The 23,522-nt window shown below is 40.5% G+C and overlaps 1 protein-coding gene across 1 annotated transcript in view; it reads right to left on the bottom strand.

Moving 5' to 3' along the window:
• The window catches only part of FHOD3 (formin homology 2 domain containing 3), a 517,118-nt gene that overhangs the window by 103,114 nt on the left and 390,482 nt on the right, over window positions 1–23,522 (bottom strand). The window contains 2 exon segments of the mRNA XM_007455216.1: window positions 14,088–14,302; window positions 20,013–20,063. Of these exon segments, the coding sequence (XP_007455278.1) occupies window positions 14,088–14,302; window positions 20,013–20,063 (266 nt within the window).

The raw sequence follows: 23,522 nt of genomic DNA, 5'->3' as shown, positions 1-23,522 counted from the left end.
AAATAACTACTGCAGAACAGAATAAAGAAAAAAGAATGACAAGAACCGAGGACAGTCTCGGAGACCTCGGGGACAACATTAAACGCACCAACGTTCGAATTATAGGGGTTCCAGAAGAAGAAGAGAAAAAGAAAGGGACTGAGAAAATATTCTAAGAGATTATAGTTGAAAACTTCCCTAATATGGGAAAGGAAATCGTTAATCAAGTCCAGGAAGCACAGAGAGTCCCATACAGGATAAATCCAAGGAGAAACACGCCAAGAGACATATTGATCAAACTGTCAAAAATTAAATACAAAGAAAACATATTAAAAGCAGCCAGGGAAAAACAACAAATAACACACAAGGGAATCCCCATAAGGTTAACAGCTGATCTTGCAGCAGAAACTCTGCAAGCCAGAAGGGAGTGGCAGGACATATTGAAAGTGATGAAGGAGAAAAACCTGCAACCAAGATTACCCTACCCAGCAAGGATCTCATTCAGATTTGATGGAGAAATTAAAACCTTTACAGACAAGCAAAAGCTGAGAGAGTTCAGCACCACCAAACCAGCTTTACAACAAATGCTAAAGGATCTTCTTTAGGCAAGAAACACAAGAGAAGGAAAAGCCTTACAATAACAAACCCAAAACAATTAAGAAAATGGGAATAGGAACGTACATATCGATAATTACCTTAAATGTAAGTGGATTAAATGCTCCCAACAAAAGACACAGACTGGCTGAATGGATACAAAAACAAGACCCATATATATGTTGTCTACAAGAGACCCACTTCAGACCTAGAGACACATACAGACTGAAAGTAAGGGGATGGAAAAAGATATTCCATGCAAATGGAAACCAAAAGAAAGCTGGAGTAGCAATTCTCATATCAGACAAAATAGACTTTAAAATAAAGACTATTAGAAGAGACAAAGAAGGACACTACATAATGATCAAGGGATCGATCCAAGAAGAAGATATAACAATTGTAAATATTTATGCACCCAACATAGGAGCACCTCAATACATAAGGCAAAAACTAGCAGCCATAAAAGGGGAAATCGACAGTAACACATTCATAGTAGGGGACTTTAATGCCCCACTTTCACCATTGGACAGATCATACAAAATGAAAATAAATAAAGAAACACAAGCTTTAAATGATACATTAAACAAGATGGACTTAACTGATATTTATAGGACACTCCATCCAAAAACAACAGAATACACATTTTTCTCAACTGCTCATGGAACATTCTCCAGGACAGATCATATCTTGGGTGACAAATCAAGGCTTGGTAAATTTAAGAAAATTGAAATCGTATCAAGTATCTTTTCCGACCACAACGCTATGAGACGAGATATCAATTACAGGAAACGATCTGTAAAAAACACAAACACATGGAGGCTAAAAAATACACTACTTAATAACGAAGTGATCACTGAAGAAATCAAAGAGGAAATCAAACAATACCTAGAAACAAATGACAATGGAGACACAATGACCCAAAACCTATGGGATGCAGCAAAAGCAGTTCTAAGAGGGAAGGATATAGCAAAACAATCCTACCTTAAGAAGCAGGAAACATCTTGAATAAACAACCTAATCTTGCACCTAAAGCAATCAGAGAAAGAAGAACAAAAAATCCCCAAAGTTAGCAGAAGGAAAGAAATCACAAAGATCAGATCAGAAATAAATGAAAAAGAAATGAAGGAAACGATAGCAAAGATCAATAAAACTAAAAGCTGGTTCTTTGAGAAGATAAACAAAATTGATAAACCATTAGCCAGACTCATCATGAAAAAAAGGGAGAAGACTCAAATCAATAGAATTAGAAATGAAAAAGTAACCACTGACACTGCAGAAATACAGAAGATCATGAGAGATTACTACAAGCAGCTATGCCAATAAAATGGACAACCTGGAAGAAATGGACAAATTCTTAGAAAGGCACAACATGCCACGACTGAATCAGGAAGAAATAGAAAATATGAACAGACCAATCACAAGCACTGAAGTTGAAACTGATTAAAAATCTTCCAACAAACAAAAGTCCAGGACCAGATGGCTTCACAGGAGAATTCTATCAAACATTTAGAGAAGAGCTAACACCTACCCTTCTCAAACTCTTCCAAAATATAGCAGAGGGAGGAACACTCCCCAACTCATTCTACGATGCCACCATCACTCTGATAACAAAACCAGACAAGGAAGTCACAAAGAAAGAAAACTACAGGCCAATATCACTGATGAACATAGATGCAAAAATCCTCAACAAAAAGCTAGCAAACAGAATCCAACAGCACATTAAAAGCATCATACAACATGATCAAGTGGGGTTTATTCCAGGAATGCAAGGATTCTTCAATATAAGCAAATCTATCAATGTGATACACCATATTAACAAACTGAAGGAGAAAAACCATATGGTCATCTCAATAAATGCAGAGAAAGCTTTCGACAAAACTCAACACCCATTTATGATAAAAACCCTCCAGAAAGTAGGTGTAGAGGGAACTTTCCTCAATATAATAAAGGCCGTATATGACAAGCCCACAGCCAACATCATCCTCAATGGCGAAAAACTGAAAGCATTTCCACTAAGGTCAGGAACAAGACAAGGTTGCCCACTCTCACCACTCTTATTCAACATAGTTTTGGAAGTTTTAGCCACAGCAATCAGAGAAGAAAAGGAAATAAAAGGAATCCAAATCGGAAAAGAAGAAGTAAAGCTGTCACTGTTTGCAGATGACATGATACTATACATAGAGAATCCTAAAGATGCTACCAGAAAACTACTAGAGCTAATCAATGAATTTGGTAAAGTAGCAGGATACAAAATTAATGCACAGAAATCTCTGGCATTCCTATATACTAATGATGAAAAATCTGAAAGTGAAATCAAGAAAACACTCCCATTTACCATTGCAACAAAAAGAATAAAATATCTAGGAATAAACCTACCTAAGGAGACAAAAGACCTGTATGCAGAAAATTATAAGACACTGATGAAAGAAATTAAAGATGATACAAATAGATGGAGAGATATACCATGTTCTTGGATTGGAAGAATCAACATTGTGAAAATGACTCTACTACCCAAAGCAATCTACAGATTCAATGCAATCCCTATCAAACTGCCACTGGCATTTTTCACAGAACTAGAACAAAAAATTTCACAATTTGTATGGAAATACAAAAGCCCCCGAATAGCCAAAGCAATCTTGAGAACAAAAAACGGAGCTAGGGGAATCAGGCCCCCTGACTTCAGACTATACTACAAAGCTACAGTAATCAAGACAGTATGATACTGGCACAAAAACAGAAAGATAGATCAATGGAACAGGATAGAAAGCCCAGAGATAAACCCACACACATATGGTCACCTTATCTTTGATAAAGGAGGCAGGAATGTACAGTGGAGAAAGGACAGCCTCTTCAATAAGTGGTGATGGGGGGGTTTCCCTGGTGGCGCAGTGGTTGAGAGTCCACCTGCCAATGCAGGGGACACAGGTTCATGCCTCGGTCCAGGAAGATCCCATATGCCGCGGAGCGGCTGGACCCGTGAGCCATGGCCGCTGGGCCTGCGCGTCCGGAGCCTGTGCTCCCCGATGGGAGAGGCCACAACAGTGAGAGGCCCGCATACCACAAAAAAATAAAAAATAATAAAATAAGTGGTGCTTGGAAAACTGGACAGGTACATGTAAAAGTATGAGATTAGAACACTCCCTAACACTATACACAAAAATAAGCTCAAAATGTATTAAAGATCTAAATGTAAGGCCGGAAACTATCAAACTCTTAGAGGAAAACATAGGCAGAATACTCTATGACATAAATCACAGCAAGATCCTTTTTGGCCCACCTCCTAGAGAAATGGAAATAAAAACAAAAATAAACAAATGGGACCTAATGAAACCTCAAAGCTTTTGCACAGCAAAGGAAACCATAAATAAGACCAAAAGACAACCCTCAGAATGGGAGAAAATATTTGCAGATGAAGCAACTGACCAAGGATTAATCTCTAAAATTTACAAGCAGCTCATGCAGCTCAATAACAAAAAAACAAACAACCTAATCCAAAAATGGGCAGAAGACCTAAATAGACATTTCTCCAAAGAAGATATACAGATTGCCAACAAACACATGAAAGAATGCTCAACATCTTTAATCATTAGAGAAATGAAAATCAAAACTACAATGAGATATCATCTCACACCAGTCAAAATGGCCGTCATCAAAAAAAATCTAGAAACAATAAATGCTGGAGAGGGTATGGAGAAAAGCGAACACTCCTGCACTGCTAGTGGGAATGTGAATTGGTACAGCCACTATGGAGAACAGTATGGAGGTTCCTTAACAAACTACAAATACAACTACCATATGACCCAGCAATCCCACTACTGGGCATATACCGTGAGAAATCCATAATTCAAAAAGAGTCATGTACCAAAATGTTCACTGCAGCTCTATTTACAATAGCCAGGAGGTGGAAACAACCTAAGTGTCCATCATCGGATGAACGGATAAAGAAGATGTGGCAAATATATACAATGGAATATTACTCAGCCATAAAAAGAAACGAAATTGAGTTATTTGTAGTGAGGTGGATGGACCCAGAGTCTGTCATACAGAGTGAAGTAAGTCAGAAAGAGAAAGACAAAATACCGTATGCTAACACATATATATGGAATCTAAGAAAAAAAAGAATGTCATGTAGAACCTAGGGGTAAGACAGGAATAAAGACACAGACCCACTAGAGAATGGACTTAGGAATATGGGGAGGGGAAAGGGTAAGCTGTGACAAAGTGAGAGAGTGGCATGTACATATATACACTACCAAATGTAAAATAGATAGCTATTGGGAAGCAGCCACATAGCACAGGCAGGTCAGCTCAGTGCTTTGTGACCATGTAGAGGGGTGGGACAGGGAGGGTGGGAGGGAGGGAGATGCAAGAGGGAAGACATATGGGAACATATGTATATGTATAACTGATTCACTTTGTTATAAAGCAGAAACTCACACACCATTGTAAAGCAATTATACTCCAATAAAGATGTTAAAAAAAAAAGATAAGGACCTACAAAAACAAATGCAAAACAATTAAGAAAATGGTCACGGGAAGATACATATAAATAATTACCTTAAACGTGAATGAATTAAATGCTCTAACCAAAAGACACAGGCTCGCTGAATGGATACATAAACAAGACCCATATATATGCTGTCTACAAGAGACCCAATTCAGACCTAGGGACACATACAGACTGAAAGTGAGGGGATGGAAAAAGATATTCCATACAAATGGAAATCAAAAGAAAGCTGGAGTAGCAATACTCATAGCAGATAAAATCGACTTTAAAATAAAGAATGTTACAAGAGACAAAGAAGGACACTGCATAATGATCAAGGGATCAATCCAAGAAGAAGATATAACAATTATGAATATATATGCACCCAACATAGGAGCACCTCAATACACAAGGCAACTGCTAACAGCTAGAAAAGAGGAAATTGACAGTAACACAATAATAGTGGGGGACTTTAACACCTCACTTACACCAATGGACAGATCATCCAAAATGAAACTAAATAAGGAAACAGAAGCTTTAAATGACACAGTAGACCAGAGAGATTTAATTGATATTTATAGGATATTCCATCCAAAAACAGATTACACTTTCTTCTCAAGTGCGCATGGAACATTTCCAGGATAGGTCACATCTTGGGTCACAGATCAAGCCTCAGTAAATTTAAGAAAATTAAAATCCTATCAAGCATCTTTTAGGCCCACAACGCTATGAGATTAGAAATGAATTACAGGGAAAAAAACTAAAAAACACAAACACATGGAGGTTAAACACTACATTACTAAATAACCAAGAGATCACTGAAGAAATCAAAGAGGAAATCAAAAAATACCTAGAGACAATGAAAACATGACAGTCCAAAACCTATGGGATGCAGCAAAAGCAGTTCTAAGAGGGTAGTTTATAGCTATACAAGCCTACCTCAAGAAACAAGAAAAATCCCAAATAAAAAATCTAACCTTATACCTAAAGGAACTAGAGAAAGAAGAACAAACAAAACCCAAAGTAGCAGAAGGAAAGAAATCAGAAAGATCAGAGCAGAAATAAATGAAATAGAAACAAAGAAAACAACAGCAAAGATCAATAAAACTAAAAGCTGGTGCTTTGAAAAGATAAACAAAATTGATAAACTATTAGCAAGGCATCAAGAAAAAGAGGGAGAGGACTCAAATCAATAAAATTAGAAATGAAGAAAGAGAAGTTACAACAGACACCACAGAAATACAAAGTATCCTAAGAGACTACCACCAGCAACACTATGCCAATAAAGTGGACAACCTGGAAGAAATGGACAAATTCTTAGAAAGGTATAACCTTCCAAGACTGAACCAGAAAGAAACAGAAGATATGAACAGACCAATCACAAGTAAGGAAATTGAAACTGTGATTAAAAATCTTCCAACAAACAGAAGTCCAGGACCAGATGGCTTCACAGGTGAATTCTATCAAATATTTAGAGAAGAGCTAATACCCATCCTTCTCAAACTCTTCCAAAAAAACTGCGGAGGAAGGAACACTCCCAAACTCATTCTATGAGGCCACCATCAAGCTGATACCAAAACCAGACAAAGATACTACAAAAAAAGAAAATTACAGACCAATATCACTCATGAATATAGTTGAAAAAATCCTCAACAAAATACTAGCAAACAGAATCCAATAACACATTAAAAGGATCATACACCATGATCAAGTGGGATTTATCCCAGGGATGCAAGGATTCTTCAATATACGCAAATCAATCAATGTGGTACACCATACTAACAAATTAAAGAAGAAAAACCATATGATCATCTCGACAGATGCAGAAAATTTTTGACAAATTTCAACACCCATTTATGATAAAAACTCTCCAGAAAGTGGGCATACAGGGAACCCTACCTCAACATAATAAAGACCATATATGACAAACCCACAGCAAACATCATTCTCAATGCTGAAAAACGGAAAGCATTTCCCCTAAGATCAGGAACAAGACAAAGATATCCAATCTCACCACTCTTATTCAACATAGTTTTGGAAGTCCTAGCCACGGCAATCAGAGAAGAAAAAGAAATAAAAGGAATACAAATTGGAAAAGAAGAAATAAAACTGTCACTGTTTGCAGATGACATGATACTATACCAAGAGAATCCTAAAGATGCCACCAGAAAACTACTAAAGCTAATCAATGAATTTGGTAAAGCTGCAGGATACAAAATTAATGCACAGAAATCTCTTGCATTCCTGTATACTAATGATGAAACATCTGAAAGAGAACTTAAGGGAACCCTCCCATTTATCATTGCAACAAAAAGAATAAAATATCCAGGAATAAACCTTCCTAGGGAGACAAAAAACCTGTATGCAGAAAACTATAAGACATGGATGAAAGAAATCAAAGATGATACCAACAGATGGAGACATATACCATGTTCTTGGATTGGAAGAATCAATACTGTGAAAATGACTACAATACCCAAAGCAATCTACAGATTCAATGCAATCCCTATCAAATTACCAATGGCATTTTTTTACAGAACTAGAACAAAAAATCTTAAAATTTGTATGGAGACCCAAAAGACCCTGAAGAGCCAAGGCAGTCTTGAGGGAAAAAAACGGAGCTGGAGGAATCAGACTCCCTGACTTCAGACTATACTACAAAGCTACAGTAATCAAGACAGTATGGTACTGGCACAAAAACAGAAACATACATCAGTGGAACAAGATACAAAGCCCAGAGATAAACCCATGCACCTATGCTCAACTAATCTATGACAAAGGAGTCAAGGATATACAATGGAGAAAAGAAAGTCTCTTCAATAAGTGGTGTTGGGAAAACTGGACAGCTACACGTAAAAGAATGAAATTAGAACACTCCCTAACACCATACACAAAAATAAACTCAAGGGCTTCCCTGGTGGCGCAGTGGTTGAGAGTCCGCCTGCCGATGTAGGGGATACGGGTTCGTGTCCCTGTCCAGGAAGATCCCACATGCCCCAGAGTGGCTGGGCCTGTGAGCCATGGCCACTGAGCCTGAGCAAAAAAACAAAAAACAAAAAAACAACCTCAAAATGGATTAGAGACCTAAATGTAAGACCGGACACTATACAACTCTTAGAGGAAAAACACAGGCAGAACACTCTTTGACATAAATCACAGCAAGATCTTTTTTGATCCACCTCCTACAGTAATGGAAATAAAAACAAAAATAAACAAATGGGACCTAATGAAACTTTAAAGCTTTTGCACAGCAAAGGAAACCATAAACAACATGAAAAGACAATCCTCAGAATGGGAGAAAATATTTGCAAACGAATCAATGGATAAAGGATTAATCTTCAAAGTATATAAACAGCTCATGCAGCTCAATATTAAAAAAGCAAACAACCCAATCCAAAAATGGGCAGAAGACCTAAAGAGACATTTCTCCAAAGAAGATATACAGATGGCCAAGAAACACATGAAAAGCTGCTCAACATTACTAAGTATTAGAGAAATGCAAATCAAAACTACAATGAGGTGTCACCTCACACCAGTTAGAATGGGCTCCATCAGAAAATCTACAAACAACAAATGCTGGAGAGGGTGTGGAGAAAAGGGAACCCTCTTGCACTATTGGTGGGAATGTAAACCGATACAGCCACTATGGAGAACAGTATGGAGGTTCCTTACAAAACTAAAAATAGAATTACCATACGACCCAGCAATCCCACTACTGGGCATACATCCAGAGACAACCACAATTCAAAAAGACACATGCACCCCAATGTTCATTGCAGGACTATTTACAATAGCCAGGTCATGGAAGCAACCCTAATGCCCAATGACAGATGAATGGATAAAGAAGATGTGGTACATATATACAATGGAATATTACTCAGCCATAAAAAGGAACGAAACTGGGTCATTTGTTGAGATGTGGATGGATCTAGAGACTGTCATACAGAGTGAAGTAAGTCAGAAAGAGAAAAACAAATATCGTATATTAACGCATATATGTGGAACCTAGAAAAATGGTACAGATGAACTGGTTTGCAGGGCAGAAATTCAGACACAGATGTAGAGAACAAATGTATGGACACCAAGGGGGGGAAAGCGGCAGGGGTTGGGGGTGGTGGTGTGATGAATGGGGCGATTGGGATTGACATGTATACACTGATGTGTATAAAATTGATGACTAATAAGACCCTGCTGTATAAAAAAATATAAAATTAAATTAAAATATTTTAAAAAAACTTTCCCAATGCCATTCTGTGCCTTGTCTTTAAGTATACTTAAGTATACTTCAGTAAGATTTATACTTTGCTTTAAAAAAAACTCAAGACTATTTAATGTTTTAAAATTTGGTACAAGAAAACACATTGCAGGCAACTGTCATTCTCTGTAGGAGGAAAAAAGGGAAAGTTTTTGCCTTTTTCCATTTCTTAGAGACAGAGAAATAAATGGCAAGCAGAAAATCCCAATGATTCGTGAAGGCTCTCAAAAAAGTTCCATAGCAGGTTTTGCAGGCAGGGCCTTGGCCTTGGATTGAGTTCCTAAGAGATTCTGTCTCACTGACCAAGTGGCATTAAGTAGCAGCAGTCAGGTGAGTTATGGGGAGCTGGGGCGGCCCTGAGTCATAGAACCACAAGGAATCTAGTTTCCTGCCAATTCATGAAATACTAGACTGGAGGTGTCCAAAAGCTTTATGCAAGGGGACCAGCATGCATTAGGTTGATGATTGACAATATTCCATCGCTACCGTGCCCTTTGGAAACAGGATGCTAGACGTTTCTGATTTCTGCCATGTGGACTGGGTAACCTAGGAGAGTGTCTCTATACCTGAAGGAAACTGAAAACATGTTACACAATGAAGGTGACAAAGATGCTCAGTCAATGACTGGTAACAATGACAACAGCCGTGATGATAAATGAAAATGATGAAAAATGATTATTCATTTAAATAAACTGATAACTATATGTCTGTATTTTATTTCCAGGTGTGAAGATCAGGAAGCTAGAGGAATTATCATATTTTCCAGTACTTTAAATGTTTGGATCTGCGAGAGAAAATATTAGTATACCATGTCCATAATTTCTGTAAGTGCCTCCAGCTGAGTGCTGGTGAATAGGCCATGGCCATATAAGCCATATTTTACATCTTCAGGGCCAAACAATGAGATATTTGGAAATATCTAGGAATTGATTACACATAGAAAAAAAATCACTGTTGAACATATTTATCCTTGACATAAAATTAATAGAGTATGGTAAACATTTTAAATGCATCTCTAACATATTATCTCTGTGTGCAAAATAGAGAGTATTGAGCTAAAAATAAGAAAAATAATCTAGCCATTATGTATGCTTTCATGGCTATATCAGTGAGTGAGAAAGCACCTTGTAAACTCTTGGCAGCAGCCTCCTTTTACTGGGAAATGGTCATTTCTCTCCATTTAGCCTCAAGAGGGACTCAGGTATGCAAGCCAGGGAACCTGGAAAGAACACAGTTCTAGCTTCTACAGAAGGCAGTTCAACCTTGGGACACCCTGCAGGGACCATCTTCAACCTGGTTTTGAGATGACTGGTTTTCTCCACTTTGTTTCCACAATATAGGTTACCTAGATCTGACACCCACTGATAGGCATGATAGGTTACCTTGCTGTATTGACATCACTGTGGGTCCAGAGATTATCATTATCTTTAATCCTCAGAATAACCTCCTCAAGAGTCACATCGAAGAACTCTAGCCCAATAAGAACACTGTGCCTTTTTCTCTAACTAGTGAGAATAACTTGTTTCCAGAGTCATCTATAAGTTTCTTAAAATAACAGGAAGTAAACTTATTATAGAAATTCTGATGGATACCACCAGGGCTCAGTGAAAATAAGGAAAGGGTAATTAAAGCAATGGATGAAGAGTGAGGCCCTTCCATGTTTACCTAAAATGGGGGCTAACTGTCTCGGTTAATTAGAGCACAGTGAAAATGAGAAGACATGTATATGTTTGTTCATCACTTGGGCCTGATAGTTTCACACAAAGGAAAAATATTCAGACCATCACCACCAAGCTTAGGCACCACTGGGACAAACGCCTGCTGTGAACCACAAGAGGGCCAGGTGAAAAATAATTCAAGCACACGCTGACTTGATGGTGGGAGCAGTGGCATAATTTACACAAAAGTTACAGCTGGGAAGGTTTTTGGCTGAAAGATTTCACTAGATGGCACATAATGCTACAGGTATTTGACCATTAGCCCTCCCCTCTTTGTAAATATATTTTGTAAGAGAAAAGGTAAAGAAAGCTTTAATGTTTCCATATCTTCTGCTATCAAAAGTTCTCCAGAATCCAAGTAAGCACTCACGAAGTGACCTTTAACCCTGAGGTGTATATAATTCAGGAACAAATACCTGCTTTCCCTTTTTTTTTTTTTTTTAATAGATAACATTCTGAAATGTAGATCACAATTTTTACAGATACTGGGGAGAGGGTCAGCAAGGGGATGGCGTGGCATTCAGGGGAGCACCACCACAAATGTCACGGCACCATGATGCCCTGATAAATGGCTTGGTTGGAAGTCAAAGCGGTGGTTTTACTCTCAGCATGGCATCAACAAGATCTGAAGCACATCTTCCATCTATTTGAGCCTCAGTAAAACACGGATAATAGCATTTCCCCTACTTACTGAGATGCACCACAAGGTATTAAATAGTAGCATTTGGAAGGAAGGCACTGAGCACTACAAAACTGTGAGCTGAATTATTAGCATATGAGTCCACAGGATAAAGGGTGAAAAAGCGAGTCAACCCCAGCACGTTTGGCCCACGTGCCAGGTGTTTGGTGCAGGACAAACATCTGGATGTGTGATTATATTTTGTATTCTTCCTTCAGCTGTTAGAATATTCTAAATATTAGGGATCGGCAAAAAGTTACTTTGAGCTTTGAAAATGGGACCTGGTGAAAAGTTTAGACTATTAATTGGGAGCTGGCAGAATGCTTTCAAGAATGATAATAAACCAGGCTGAGAAAATCCTTTCTGTCACATATAGAGAAAGGCTTCTGTCGTAAGGGCAAAGGCTCCAAATCAGAAGGAAGCTTCAGCAGTTCTCTTTGACAGCATCCTCTTATAGCGTTTCTTCTTCCACCCTTAGAATTTCCGGTTGTATAATTCAGTTAGGTATTAGGACAAGGTGTTAGAATACTTTGCAGGTTCCAACTGATTTGGATGATAATGAGTTAACATACGATGGACAGCACTTCTAGATTCTACAAGAGCCACTGCTTCCCCCCTCCCCCCAAGGAAAAAGCAAACGTCAATGCTATTTTATTAATTTGTAATTATGTCTAAATTGAAGCCCAGTATTCCTTTTTCTGATGCAGATACCACTTATGGTGTGATTTCAGTCAAAACATTTTCTTAGTCTCTATGAATCCCTTCTCTGTAAAGGAAAATGACATTTGCTATTTATCTCTCTGAAAGCATACTGAAATAACTTTATTTTCCCCAAATGCATATTATGTATACACAAAATAAGTATTTTCTGTGTTCGTACTGAAGTTTAAAATATTGTCTTTTTAATGGGATAGGATGGCCTCAAGTTTGACTATAACTGTACAAAATGCTTGAGGGACTGTCTTTTTGCCACAAACATCAAGCAGATTAAAAACCTTGAGGACAAACAATATTTACAGATACTGACAATTCCTCCTCAGCTTGGGGCCATTCTGTACTTCACAGTCTGGACAAAACCATTCTGTAAAGAGTTGCAGATACAACTCTTAAGAGTTAAAAGTCCCAAGATTAAGTCCTGAGCCACAGCTCTGCAGGGGAATATTTTTTATATTGCCTCTGGAAATACCACAATTTAGATAGAGCAGTGATATCAGACGAAGCTGGGAAAGCACATTGCCGTTACAGAGCAGTCTGTTTTCCTGATTCTCAGTCTTAATATTTTAAGGCTGACATTACTCATTATGACTGAGCCATCTGCCCGCGACAGTCTTCCATGGCTCAGGGACCAGGAGTGACTGGATGTGATGGGAAGCTGGGGTGCGACCAGCCTGCTCAAGCAGATTGAGCCCTGAGGCTCAGCGAGCCAGCAAAGAATTGGACAGACAAGATTATTCCATTATATCCAGTCCTGCTGAGGTCATTGAGTCCTGCCTTGTTTAAATTAGACTTTACGCCATATTTAGTCAACCCTCATAGAGTTGAAAGTTTAGTGTCTCTGTTGTCTTCAGTTGGCTAAGTCTACATCAGGCTGCAAGCCATAACACTCAATTGAACCAAAAAGTTCTGGCTGCAGACTTAGTCAACACGCAGCGTTAGGTGCCTGTAGCCGAGAACCAGCCTCCCTGATAATGTGAAAGAAAACGGACCCACAATTCGCAGAGCCATCAGGAAATCTGCTGATGCTCCAAGGCTGCAGTGTACAGTATCATTGTGTTTCTCCAGATAAGCTAAGACAAGAGGGACTTTCTCCAGGGAGAGCCTGTCTGACTGCACACAGGCATCTACACCCGCCCCACACCATGTGCCAATCATCTTTACTATATTCTACTTTTTTCTTCTTCAGTATTTAACTTCTATTTTCACGAGGTCCACGTTTCTTTGCTCACTTTGATTAATTTTATCCTCCATCTGTTTAACTTAAACCAGACCAATAATTCTTACGGGAGAAACATTTAAAAGGGGTCACTTTATCGGGCAGATCCAATAGATAAATAGCATGCAAACTACACAGTAATAAATTAATCCTAACTTATTACCCTGTGAATTAGGATTAAATGTCAAAGTAAGTCTTCCTTTTGGCATTCTCCCTTTTCAATGATCACACGTTGCAATCTTTACAATAAATAATTTTGCTTTAGTAAGTGGCTCTGCAGACCCCTAGTTATTAGGGACAGCTCAGGTCACAGTCACCCCCGAAGCCTCCCATTAGCTGCCTCTCAGTATGAGTTTGCATGTAGGAACGGTTACTGCTGCCCAGAAGAAGCCTGTCTGATGTTAATTAACTCATCAGTTCCCCTCTACTCTCCCTGCGCTCACCTTGGGGATGCTGAGCTGTTCCTGGGGAGGAAGATGATACCGTGAGAGCCTCTTGCGAGTCTAGAGATGAAGGGCAACGGCTCAGGGGGGCAGGTGAGGCAGGGGCTGCCGGTGAGGTCAGGTCCAAGGAGAGGTCAGCTCTGCCCCGGCTCACACTTCGGCTTCTCAGTTCCTTCTCATGCGCCTCAGCTGCCAACTGCTCCAAGTATTTGTATCTGAAAGTTAAATTCCAAAGGGTTTCCGTAAAAAGAAAGAGGAGCCCGTGGCTGATGCTTGTTTATGGATGAAACACCTGCAGAGTGAGCTGGTTTCCTGATGCACAGAGCACAGCGCAGGGCTGGCTGGAGGGGCCGTCTGCCAAAAACACCCAGCAAAGCCAAGATGCTAATGATTAAAAATCCTGCATCATTCATAACCAAACAAACAGGGGGAAGTGGCAACATCACAGTCTCCAGATACTAGATCACTGCTGCAGAATCCTATTTTGCTCTTTTAGGAAACATTTGTACCAGCAAGCAAAACAGCAATAATGACCATCAAAAAGCCCCAGCAGTGACAGCTGAAAACCACACTCCCTCAGAGCTCGCAGCTGTGAAATGCGAGGGTGCCTTGGTGCGGCAGAGAGGAACAATGCCCCAAAATACCAAAAGGTTGTTGGACGAAGCCCTCTCTGGATTTCTGAACCTGCTTCAATGCTAACAGCAATGTGGCTGGAATTCACTTTGTTCTCTCGGTGTCGACCATGGAAAGTTTTTTATATTCTAAAATATTTCTGAGTAGGACTCAGACATCCAATAGCTTGGACCTGACGTCACATATAGTTTATTCATCAAAGTCAGTTTAAAAGAACAAAGATACATCTGTTTTGCATTTCAGGCAGGCAGAACCCAGTAACTGTTTATTAAGACCAGCTACCAATCATCTTCCTCATAGTGTGCTTTATAGATCAGACCAAAATAACTTTGAAATATGTGCCTCTTCCAGATGTCTGCTAATTTTACCCACCATTATTTGTTCAGGAATAAATTTATGAACTCAGCTGTAGCAGGTTTCTGACTATCATACCCACCATGAAACTCTGAAACAGCTTATTCCAGACCCTCCCTCACATCCATCCAGGTTCACTGCTTCAGTTTCTTCCAATGGGCAAGCCCCCACCCCCAGACACTGCACACCGCACTTTTACATCAGCCTGCTAAGAAAGGCAGAGTGCACAAGTAAAACCTTTCAAAAGAATGCATTTAAAAAGCACGCGTTTCTTCGTCCATCCTTTGGGGGGCGTGGCCCCCCCACATCTGTAGTCATCACCCCTCCTCTCTGTCAGTCCCAAGGCAGTCAGTCTGCCCTTCAGGACAGGCTCGCACACGCGTCTCCCTCCGGGAAGCCTGCCTTGACCACCACAGCTGGAAGTGATCCTGGCCTTGCCTCTGAACTCATGTCGGATATGTAGTCCATTCAACTCAGATGGCATTTTACATTTACTGCCTGGCATATGTAGTCATCTTTTCACGTGTGTAGGTCTGTTTTCAACAAACAGATAATAGGATTTTTGAGATCAGGAAGATTACCGTCCTTTGCTCTTTCCTTCGGCACTGTGCATTCGTCGGCCGACGGGAAGCAGGCGAAGTGTGCAGTGAGGGACCTGCCAAGCAGTAGCCTACCTGTACGTCTCCCTGCAGCCCAGGGCACCAGGGGGCAGAGCCAGCTGATTGCACTTTCCTGGGGAGTAAGTGTACTTTCATGGTGGATCTCTGATAAAAGACGTGGGACGGATCTGCATTTACAAATGTCTGCGTCACCCTTACCAGGTGAAGCTAGACCCAGAAAGAAAGCTTTAGAAACTCTGGACTTTCCTTGCCAACAATGTCACCTCTCGAACAGCACGAGAGGGACCAAAAGGAAGATACTTCTGAACTTGATTCAGACCAGCAAGGAAAAACCACCTGGCTGTGGAAGTGACAGGAAACGTGGAAGAAAGTGGTCTCGAGGGCAAGAGTCAGAGCCCATATTTTAAAAAGTCTGGGGGCAAACGGAAGGCCAGGAATGCTGCGAGCCCAGGAGGAGTTCCTGAGCACAGGTGTCCCCACATGGAGTCCAAGCCGTCTGCGACAGAATGGGGGACAGGAAGGAACAAAGTGCAAACCAAGGGGCCTGCACATGTCCAGGAGATCGGAATCCTGGAGGAGGGAAACAGTGCCCTAACAAAATCAGAAGGGTCCAGGGAGAGAGGTAAGAAAGCCTCGCACAGAAGGCTTCAGGCCAGGAGGACAACCTCCATTCAGCTGGCCTGGCCCTGGACCTGGCCTCTCCATTCCCCTCCCTGTGGGCAGCCAAGCTAGCAGGTATGTACTGGCAGCCAAAGGGTTCACCCCATTTTCCGGGGGACCCCAGGGGTGGCTCATCCAGGTTCTGGGTAGATATGACTCGAAGACTACTCCTGTGCACCCCTCGGCTCACAGATGTCATCCTTGAGGATCCTTTAGACAGGGGGAGAGTCAGGGGTTTAATCTGAATCATTCCGAGGATGTTTACATGGTAAACAAAAATGGCAGGGGAAGGGGCACGGGGCCTTATTAAATGGGTAGAAATTTTCAGTTCTACAGATAAAGAGTTCTGGAGGCTGGTTGCACAAATACGTGAATGTACTTAACACTACTGAATTATACACTTAAAAATGGTTAAAATAACAAATTTTATGTTATGTGTATTTTTCCACAATTAAAAACTTAAAAAAATGGACGGGGTGGGGAGGCCCAGGTGTCAAGAACCACTAAATCTTTCAGTGCTCCCCCGAGATGGGCCAGAGTGGGGAGGGTAAACGGGCGTGCACGGGGAAAGCCAGGCTACCCGGCATGGAGAGCTATCTCCCACAGAACCTGGGGAGGAAGCTGGACCTATATCCCGACCTTCCCTTAGACAGTGACTCTAAGTGGTACTCGATCTAGGAGCCCGCCAGCCCATCTGATGACTGTCACATCTCTGGCTGCCTAGCAACACCACCCCCAACCCACAGACTCTGGTGTAGCCTCCCAGGTACAAAGCACTGGGTTTTCTATCCACAGACCACAGCCCCCCAAAAAGACTTTTTCACCTTTGCTACCCTTGTTGAAAAAGTCTCGTTGTCCTGCCTCTGTCCATGTCTTTGTCTTTTCGTTATTTATTAAATATTCTGTTGCGTGCCTGTCATGTGCTAAAAACTGCAGTAGGCACTAGAGATTTAATAATACACAAGAAAAACCCCACCTTCTTGGCACTCATAGTTCAGGCGGAGGTACAGAAACAAACTTTGGCATGAGCTCAATACCCAACAGGGTTGCAGGTGGCAGGGCTGGTACTGCTGTCAAGGGAACATATGATCATCTCTTTTCGCAGGGTCCAATAGAAACCCTGCTTGACTTTCAACTACACCAACTTACTAATGACTCTTCCTGCCACCCAACTACTCGGAAGTTCTACCTTACATTAAATCAAAACCTGGCTCCCTCTAAGTTCTACTCTGTCCACAGACCGTGCTCAGAACCCTCTCTTACTGCTTCATGATCACTTTCATGCATAATTTCCCAAATCCTTGCCCAGTCCCAACTTCCCCCTTGCACTCTGTCCTCAGAACCTGTTTCCCATAAGGTACCTCCTCTCCATGTCCCGCTGTCTCCCTCAGACTACTCTCCACCCTGACCCCCACCCCACTCCAATAGCTCCCATCCTGCATCTCATTCCTTACCACACCTAAAAAAGAATTATTCATGAATGTCAAGCCAATCAATATCAGAGAGATCCTCTCTTACAATACTTAAAAAAATTAGAAATAGACCTAACAGAAACTTACTCTGGGTCTGCACCATTATCAATAAAACACTTTGCCTGAAATTATGGAATGAGATGACATGAAATGAAATTTTAAAATTAAAAATTAAATTCATTACCCCTCAAAATAGCAAAATGACATTTATCTTGTTACACTCGATGATACGAACCTCAAAATCTCTCTGCTGTGCCTCTTGCTGTCTTTTTGAGTCTTTGCATTAGGGGTGAGGGTCATGGGACCAAACAAACATGAAAAGTTAGAGTCCTCTTCCATGTCTCTCTCCACCTCTGATCTCCATTAGTTTTCCCATCCACTTCCAAATTCCATTACACTTGGAAATCTTATCTTTTCCTGGCTTAACAGGAACTCCCAACTGCTTTCCAACAAGGGATGAAAGTGTATCTCCCTCACTTCCATCTTTACCAGGTAATTCAAACAGCCAACTAACCAGGAAAAGTGGCTGGTCCAAATCAAAGGAAAATGCTTGGCTGCTTCCCCAAACCTCTGGGGAAACAGGGGTGGGCTGTAAGGAAGGAATTCCCCATGGACCCATGGAGAGCCCACTCCTGCACCAGCTAAGAGTGCCCAGGCAGACGGGTGGTGTGGGGCTGAGGTCGGAGAGCTGAATAAGAAGGGAGAGGAGTGGAAAACTCCTCTGCGTGAGTTTTCCAGGTATAAGTGATGCTCTACTTTGGGGAAAAGAGCAGTAAATAATACTCGGAAAGAGGTAGTAGCCCTCAGTGGTTTGGGAAAAACTCAAGGTCAGTCTGAATCAGCTCAGATCTTGACACAGCACCTGGTCATCTCTCCAGGAGCTTTGAGGACTTGCCTGTGCAGACATAACACGACAGTCAAGTTGTCCCAAAGTTCAAAAAAGTGCAGAATCTGGTGGGGAATCTAAAAAATAAAATTTGATTTCTTAAACCTGGGTAAACGTCATGTCCCCCAATGTCAAAAACAGGTACTAATTAGACAAAAAAAAAAAGTCTCTTTGTTTCTTTGCCAGCAACTCTCACTCTAAACTTGCTGGCCACAACTGATTACCAGGATGGCAATAATCTAACAGAATGCCGGAATTAAAGCAATGCCATGGTTTTGTTTATGAGGCTGACGTAAGCATCTAATTTTTAAATTGAACACAGGCAGTATCCACTCTTCCCTGCCTCAGACTGTCCTGATCTATTTAGCTGATGGTGTCTAAAAAGAATTAGCCCAATTCCACTTTTTACTGGCATAATTCAGAGACTGTTAGGTTCCTGACCGGCTCTGGCATGAACTCAGCCTTTCAGCTATCCATGCAGTAACCCCATCTGGTGGTGGAGGGAATAACTGCAGGCTGTACAGTGCCGGGGGTAAACCTGCCTTTTGCTGGTCTACTTCCAAAAACAATTTCCGGTGCTTATCTAAGTTTACCAGACACTGAATACATTAACTTGGCACGGTTTAATGGGATTCAAAGTATGTTGCTATTGAAATGAACATTGAAATGGTTTACAGCTTAAATATTTTAAAGCTGTTGGTTCCTTTGCTCATTTATTCGATACATCCTTCTTAAGTGCCTGCTATGTGCAAGACCTGTGGCGGGCACCGGGACACCAAGGAAAATCAGGTATGGCTCTTGCCATCCAGGAACTGAGTACAGTTCAGTAGGAAGACAGGCAAATGATCAGGCATCTCTCCATGGAGAGTCTCAGGAGGGTGTGGCACCCCAGCCAGTGCATGGCATAGTGTGTGTGCTCAAATATTTGTTGAAGAAATGCTGAACAAGTGACTTGGAAACACACAGGAGGGACACCTAACCCAGGCTCAGCAGTGGTGGTGCAAAGCATTTAAAATATATACCATATGCCAATATGCCAAACTAATATGCTTATTTGGTGAACAGTTTTGGAGGAACAGACACATATCTCACACCATGAGGGCACTAAACAATAAATCTGTACTTTCTTGGAAAATTGAGATAACCAGGACACTCTATTCTGCAAAATGCCAGGTACCCAAGGTCTTAGGTGTCTTAGGTGAAGCTATTATATTTGAATTAACACAGTCTCCCCTGCATGCTTGGTTGAGTGCAAAGTCACGTGCCATTTGGTTACAATGGGAAAGAAACAAATACAAACCTTTCTTCTCTTGCTTGTCTTTGCTCTTCTCTTTTGTCTAAATATTCTCGGCTAATGGAAACATGCAGAAGAAACGAAATGGGAAAGGAAAAGAACAGAATTAGATGCTCATAAAATTGCCAAGAAATTATTAATAGAGTATATAATGAAAGCCCACTATCGTATCAGAAATGGAAAGTGGTTGTCATTGAATTTTTAAAAAATAAATAAAAAGGCTATAATTCAAAAGTACTAAATATAATGAGTTTTCTATAAAATCACAGGGATGAAAACATGGGATTACTGGATTCACTCAGAGACTTTGCTAATTACTCTTCAGAAAGAAGACTAAGTATATGAGGGGAGGGGAGATAAAAACATTTTTAAAAGTTAAAACAATTCATAAATAAAATATGGCAATGACAAGCAAACAATAGCTTTCAGAAGCGATTGACACACCATCAAGCTCTGGTAACTCCCCAACATTCATCTCAAGAATTAAATCTGAGTGGGTCCAAGTGTCTTGGCCATTTTGTGTTGCACTCTACAGTTTGCACATTCCTTCCAGGGCCCAGGATTCTTTCTCCGCATCCCTCACATTCTCGGTTTCCAAGCAGGGATCACTGGAAGCTCTTGCTTTGTGCATTCTCTCTTGTCTTTATCCACAAGATGTCCAAATTTGTCTAATTTTAATGTTTGTTTTTCTGTTCCTACTGGAGAGGTTCCAACTTGAATCTAAGTTTAAGACTGTGTGGTCAGTCACTTCTCAGTTAACCATTTGTTTTCCTGGAGAATTCTGACATCACAGTTTTCTACCTCACAAGGTAGCTTAAGTACTCCACCCCTCTGTGCACTGATAACTGGATATAAAGGGGTAGTAAGTCAGAGCAACTAAAGCAGGTTAGGAGAGGGAGAAAAAGCAACAAAGACACAAATTTGCTATCATTTATAAACATCCATTCTCATCACTTACCACACTAGAAATAATTATTTCCTGTAACCCAGGAAACTTAAGATCATATTTGACAAAAATAACAACAGATAAGAATGCTTTGCAAAGAAAAAAGCACAAGGATCATGACTAACTTAAATCAATGAAGTGGCTGATAAAGGATCAGCCATTTGGGTAATCCCAGGGACTACTCTATAAAGCTTTTCCTATTTCCTTCTTTGAATTTCTTTTCATTCACATCCTCAGGTTTTCAGAATGGAACTGAAGTCATCATAATTAATAGTTCTCTGCAGTCTTTACTGATGATCAGCATTCCTTTCTGGACAAGGATTATTTTGCCAGGGTCTCTCTATGCTCTTAAATGACGAGTGAGATCCTTTTATGACCAAGAGGAAATAGTGAATAGCTATGAAAGTGATCTCTGAAGATAGGTTGCCCGGGTCTAATTCTCAGTCTGCCAACATGTGTGCTGAATATATATTACAATGCACTCTTGTCCTATTCTTCTGGGACTTCAAAGATATAAATACTAGATGTATTGTTTCACAGGTCCATGAGGCACTGTTCATTTTTTTCAATATTTTGTTTTGTCTTTCAGACTGGAGAATTTCTGTTGTTTTAACATCAAATTCACTGACTCTTTCTTCTCTCATTTCTATTCTGCTGTTGAAACCATTCAATGAATTTTTTATTTTGGTTATTGTATTTTTCAGTTCTACAAGTATTTCCATTTGGTTCTTCTTTATATCATCTATTCCTCTGCAGAGACTTTTCATTTGTTTCCAGAGTATTTGTCTTTGTATCTTAGAACATGTTTATAATAACTGCTTTAAAGTCTTTGTCTGATAATGACAACACCTCTGTCCATTTGTGGTTAGCATATTTTGATTCTCTTTTCCTTTAAGATTTTTCCTGTTTTTCTATGACAAGTTATTTTGGATTGCATTCTGTACATTTTAAGTATTTTGTAATGAGACTCTGGATATTATTTAAATTCTATGAAGAATCTTGATTGTTTTCTTTTAGCAGGCAATCAACTAAGTCAAGCTCAGCCAGCAAGGTCTGACTGCCTTCTGATATCGGTTCCAATATTAGCTCAGTTTTCAAATATTTTTAGTGCTATTCATATCAGGCCCTTATATGCACCACCCAGTGGCCAGTCTGGGACCTGAGTGTGTTCCACTCTGTACTTAGTTCTCAAAGCCTGTGGTATGCTGCTTAGGTCTTGAGCCACATGTGCACAAAACTAGAGATGATCTCAGGATTGCTCTCTTGATCTCTCTACTCTTTGTGGCTTTCCCATCATTTTCTGGATTCCCCGGGTCTCCCTTCCTGGTCCTCTAGCCAGAAAGCTTGGGCTTTATTTTCCCTGCTCTGCTGCAGACTTTCAGTAATTCTGTCTGCATATAGGGCAATGCAGCAGGGGGGACACAGAGAGGAAAAAAAGTGCTCTTGCAATCATGGTCTTCTGATCACAGGAAGGGTTCCCTCCCTCAGAGTTTTAGGCGCCTGCCTGGACACTGCTGCCAGCACTGTGCTTCTGTAACAAGCACACTGCTTGGAGGCTGGGGTAGAAGAAAAAAATAAGAAAAAACAGGAGATTTCTCAACTCTCTGACCCTCAGGAATTCCTTTTGCAGCTCCCCAGTCCAGAAAAAGAGGCCTTCTTTTACAGCTCTTTCAGTTCACACTTCGTATGTGATTCTGAGTTTTGGAGTGCTGTTGAGTACATGCCATGTGATACTGGAGGGAAAAAATGGTAAACTCTCACTGGTTTGGTGGAGCTTTGAATGCTCGTCTCCATCCCCAATTCACCGGCTCCCTTTTACAGTTCAGAGTTCTCAGAGCTCCATGCTTTAAATCTGTCCATGATTTATGGTTGCATTGAGTTACGTGGCAGAAGAGACAGGAGGGAGTGTGCTGATTCCATCTTTCCCAGAACTGGTACCCTGTTTTAAGAGGTTTTCAATCAAAATCTTTAGATGCATAAGCTAATCTCTGAATTTTCCACGTGTTTCAGTCAGATTCTCTGCTGCTATTTGGTGGTGAAATATGTGAATCTCTCAAAAGGCACTGAATCAGGAAGCATTTAACCTGTTCCAGTGGTTTTACAAATTGGTCTTTCCAAAAGTGACAACTTCCAGAGCTACCTCATGAGAAATGGTGCATACAGGTCTGGTCTTTCCATGTACCATTTGGGAGAAATCTGACAGTTCGAGGTATACCACACAATTATGGTATGAGAATGATGTTGGTTTATTTCATGCAGCCCATTAGCCCCATCTTGCAAAAGTCAGGATTAGTGTTTCACCCACAGACTTGGGATACTTCTTTTCATACAGTAGTGAGTTACGGTCAAGGCAAGTTCACAACTCTGCTCATGTTTTGGTCATTTCTACAATTATACGTACTCTTCCTGGCTGCTGGGAAAAAAACCATTATTGAACTTGTAAATCCTCATTGACAATGCTTTACGTTCTTTGTAGATTTCACTGGGAGTAATCGATCGGAATACTTTTCCCAAAAAAGTGAACTGAGGAAAAAGGAAGTGGAGATGGGAGAGAAATAAAAAAAAGAAAG

The sequence above is a fragment of the Lipotes vexillifer genome, unplaced genomic scaffold (assembly GCF_000442215.2).
Source record: "Lipotes vexillifer unplaced genomic scaffold, Lipotes_vexillifer_v1.1 scaffold90, whole genome shotgun sequence".
Taxonomy (NCBI): Eukaryota; Metazoa; Chordata; class Mammalia; order Artiodactyla; family Lipotidae; genus Lipotes; species Lipotes vexillifer.
Note: the sequence above shows the minus strand (reverse complement) of the source record. Positions and strands in the feature narration are given on the sequence as shown.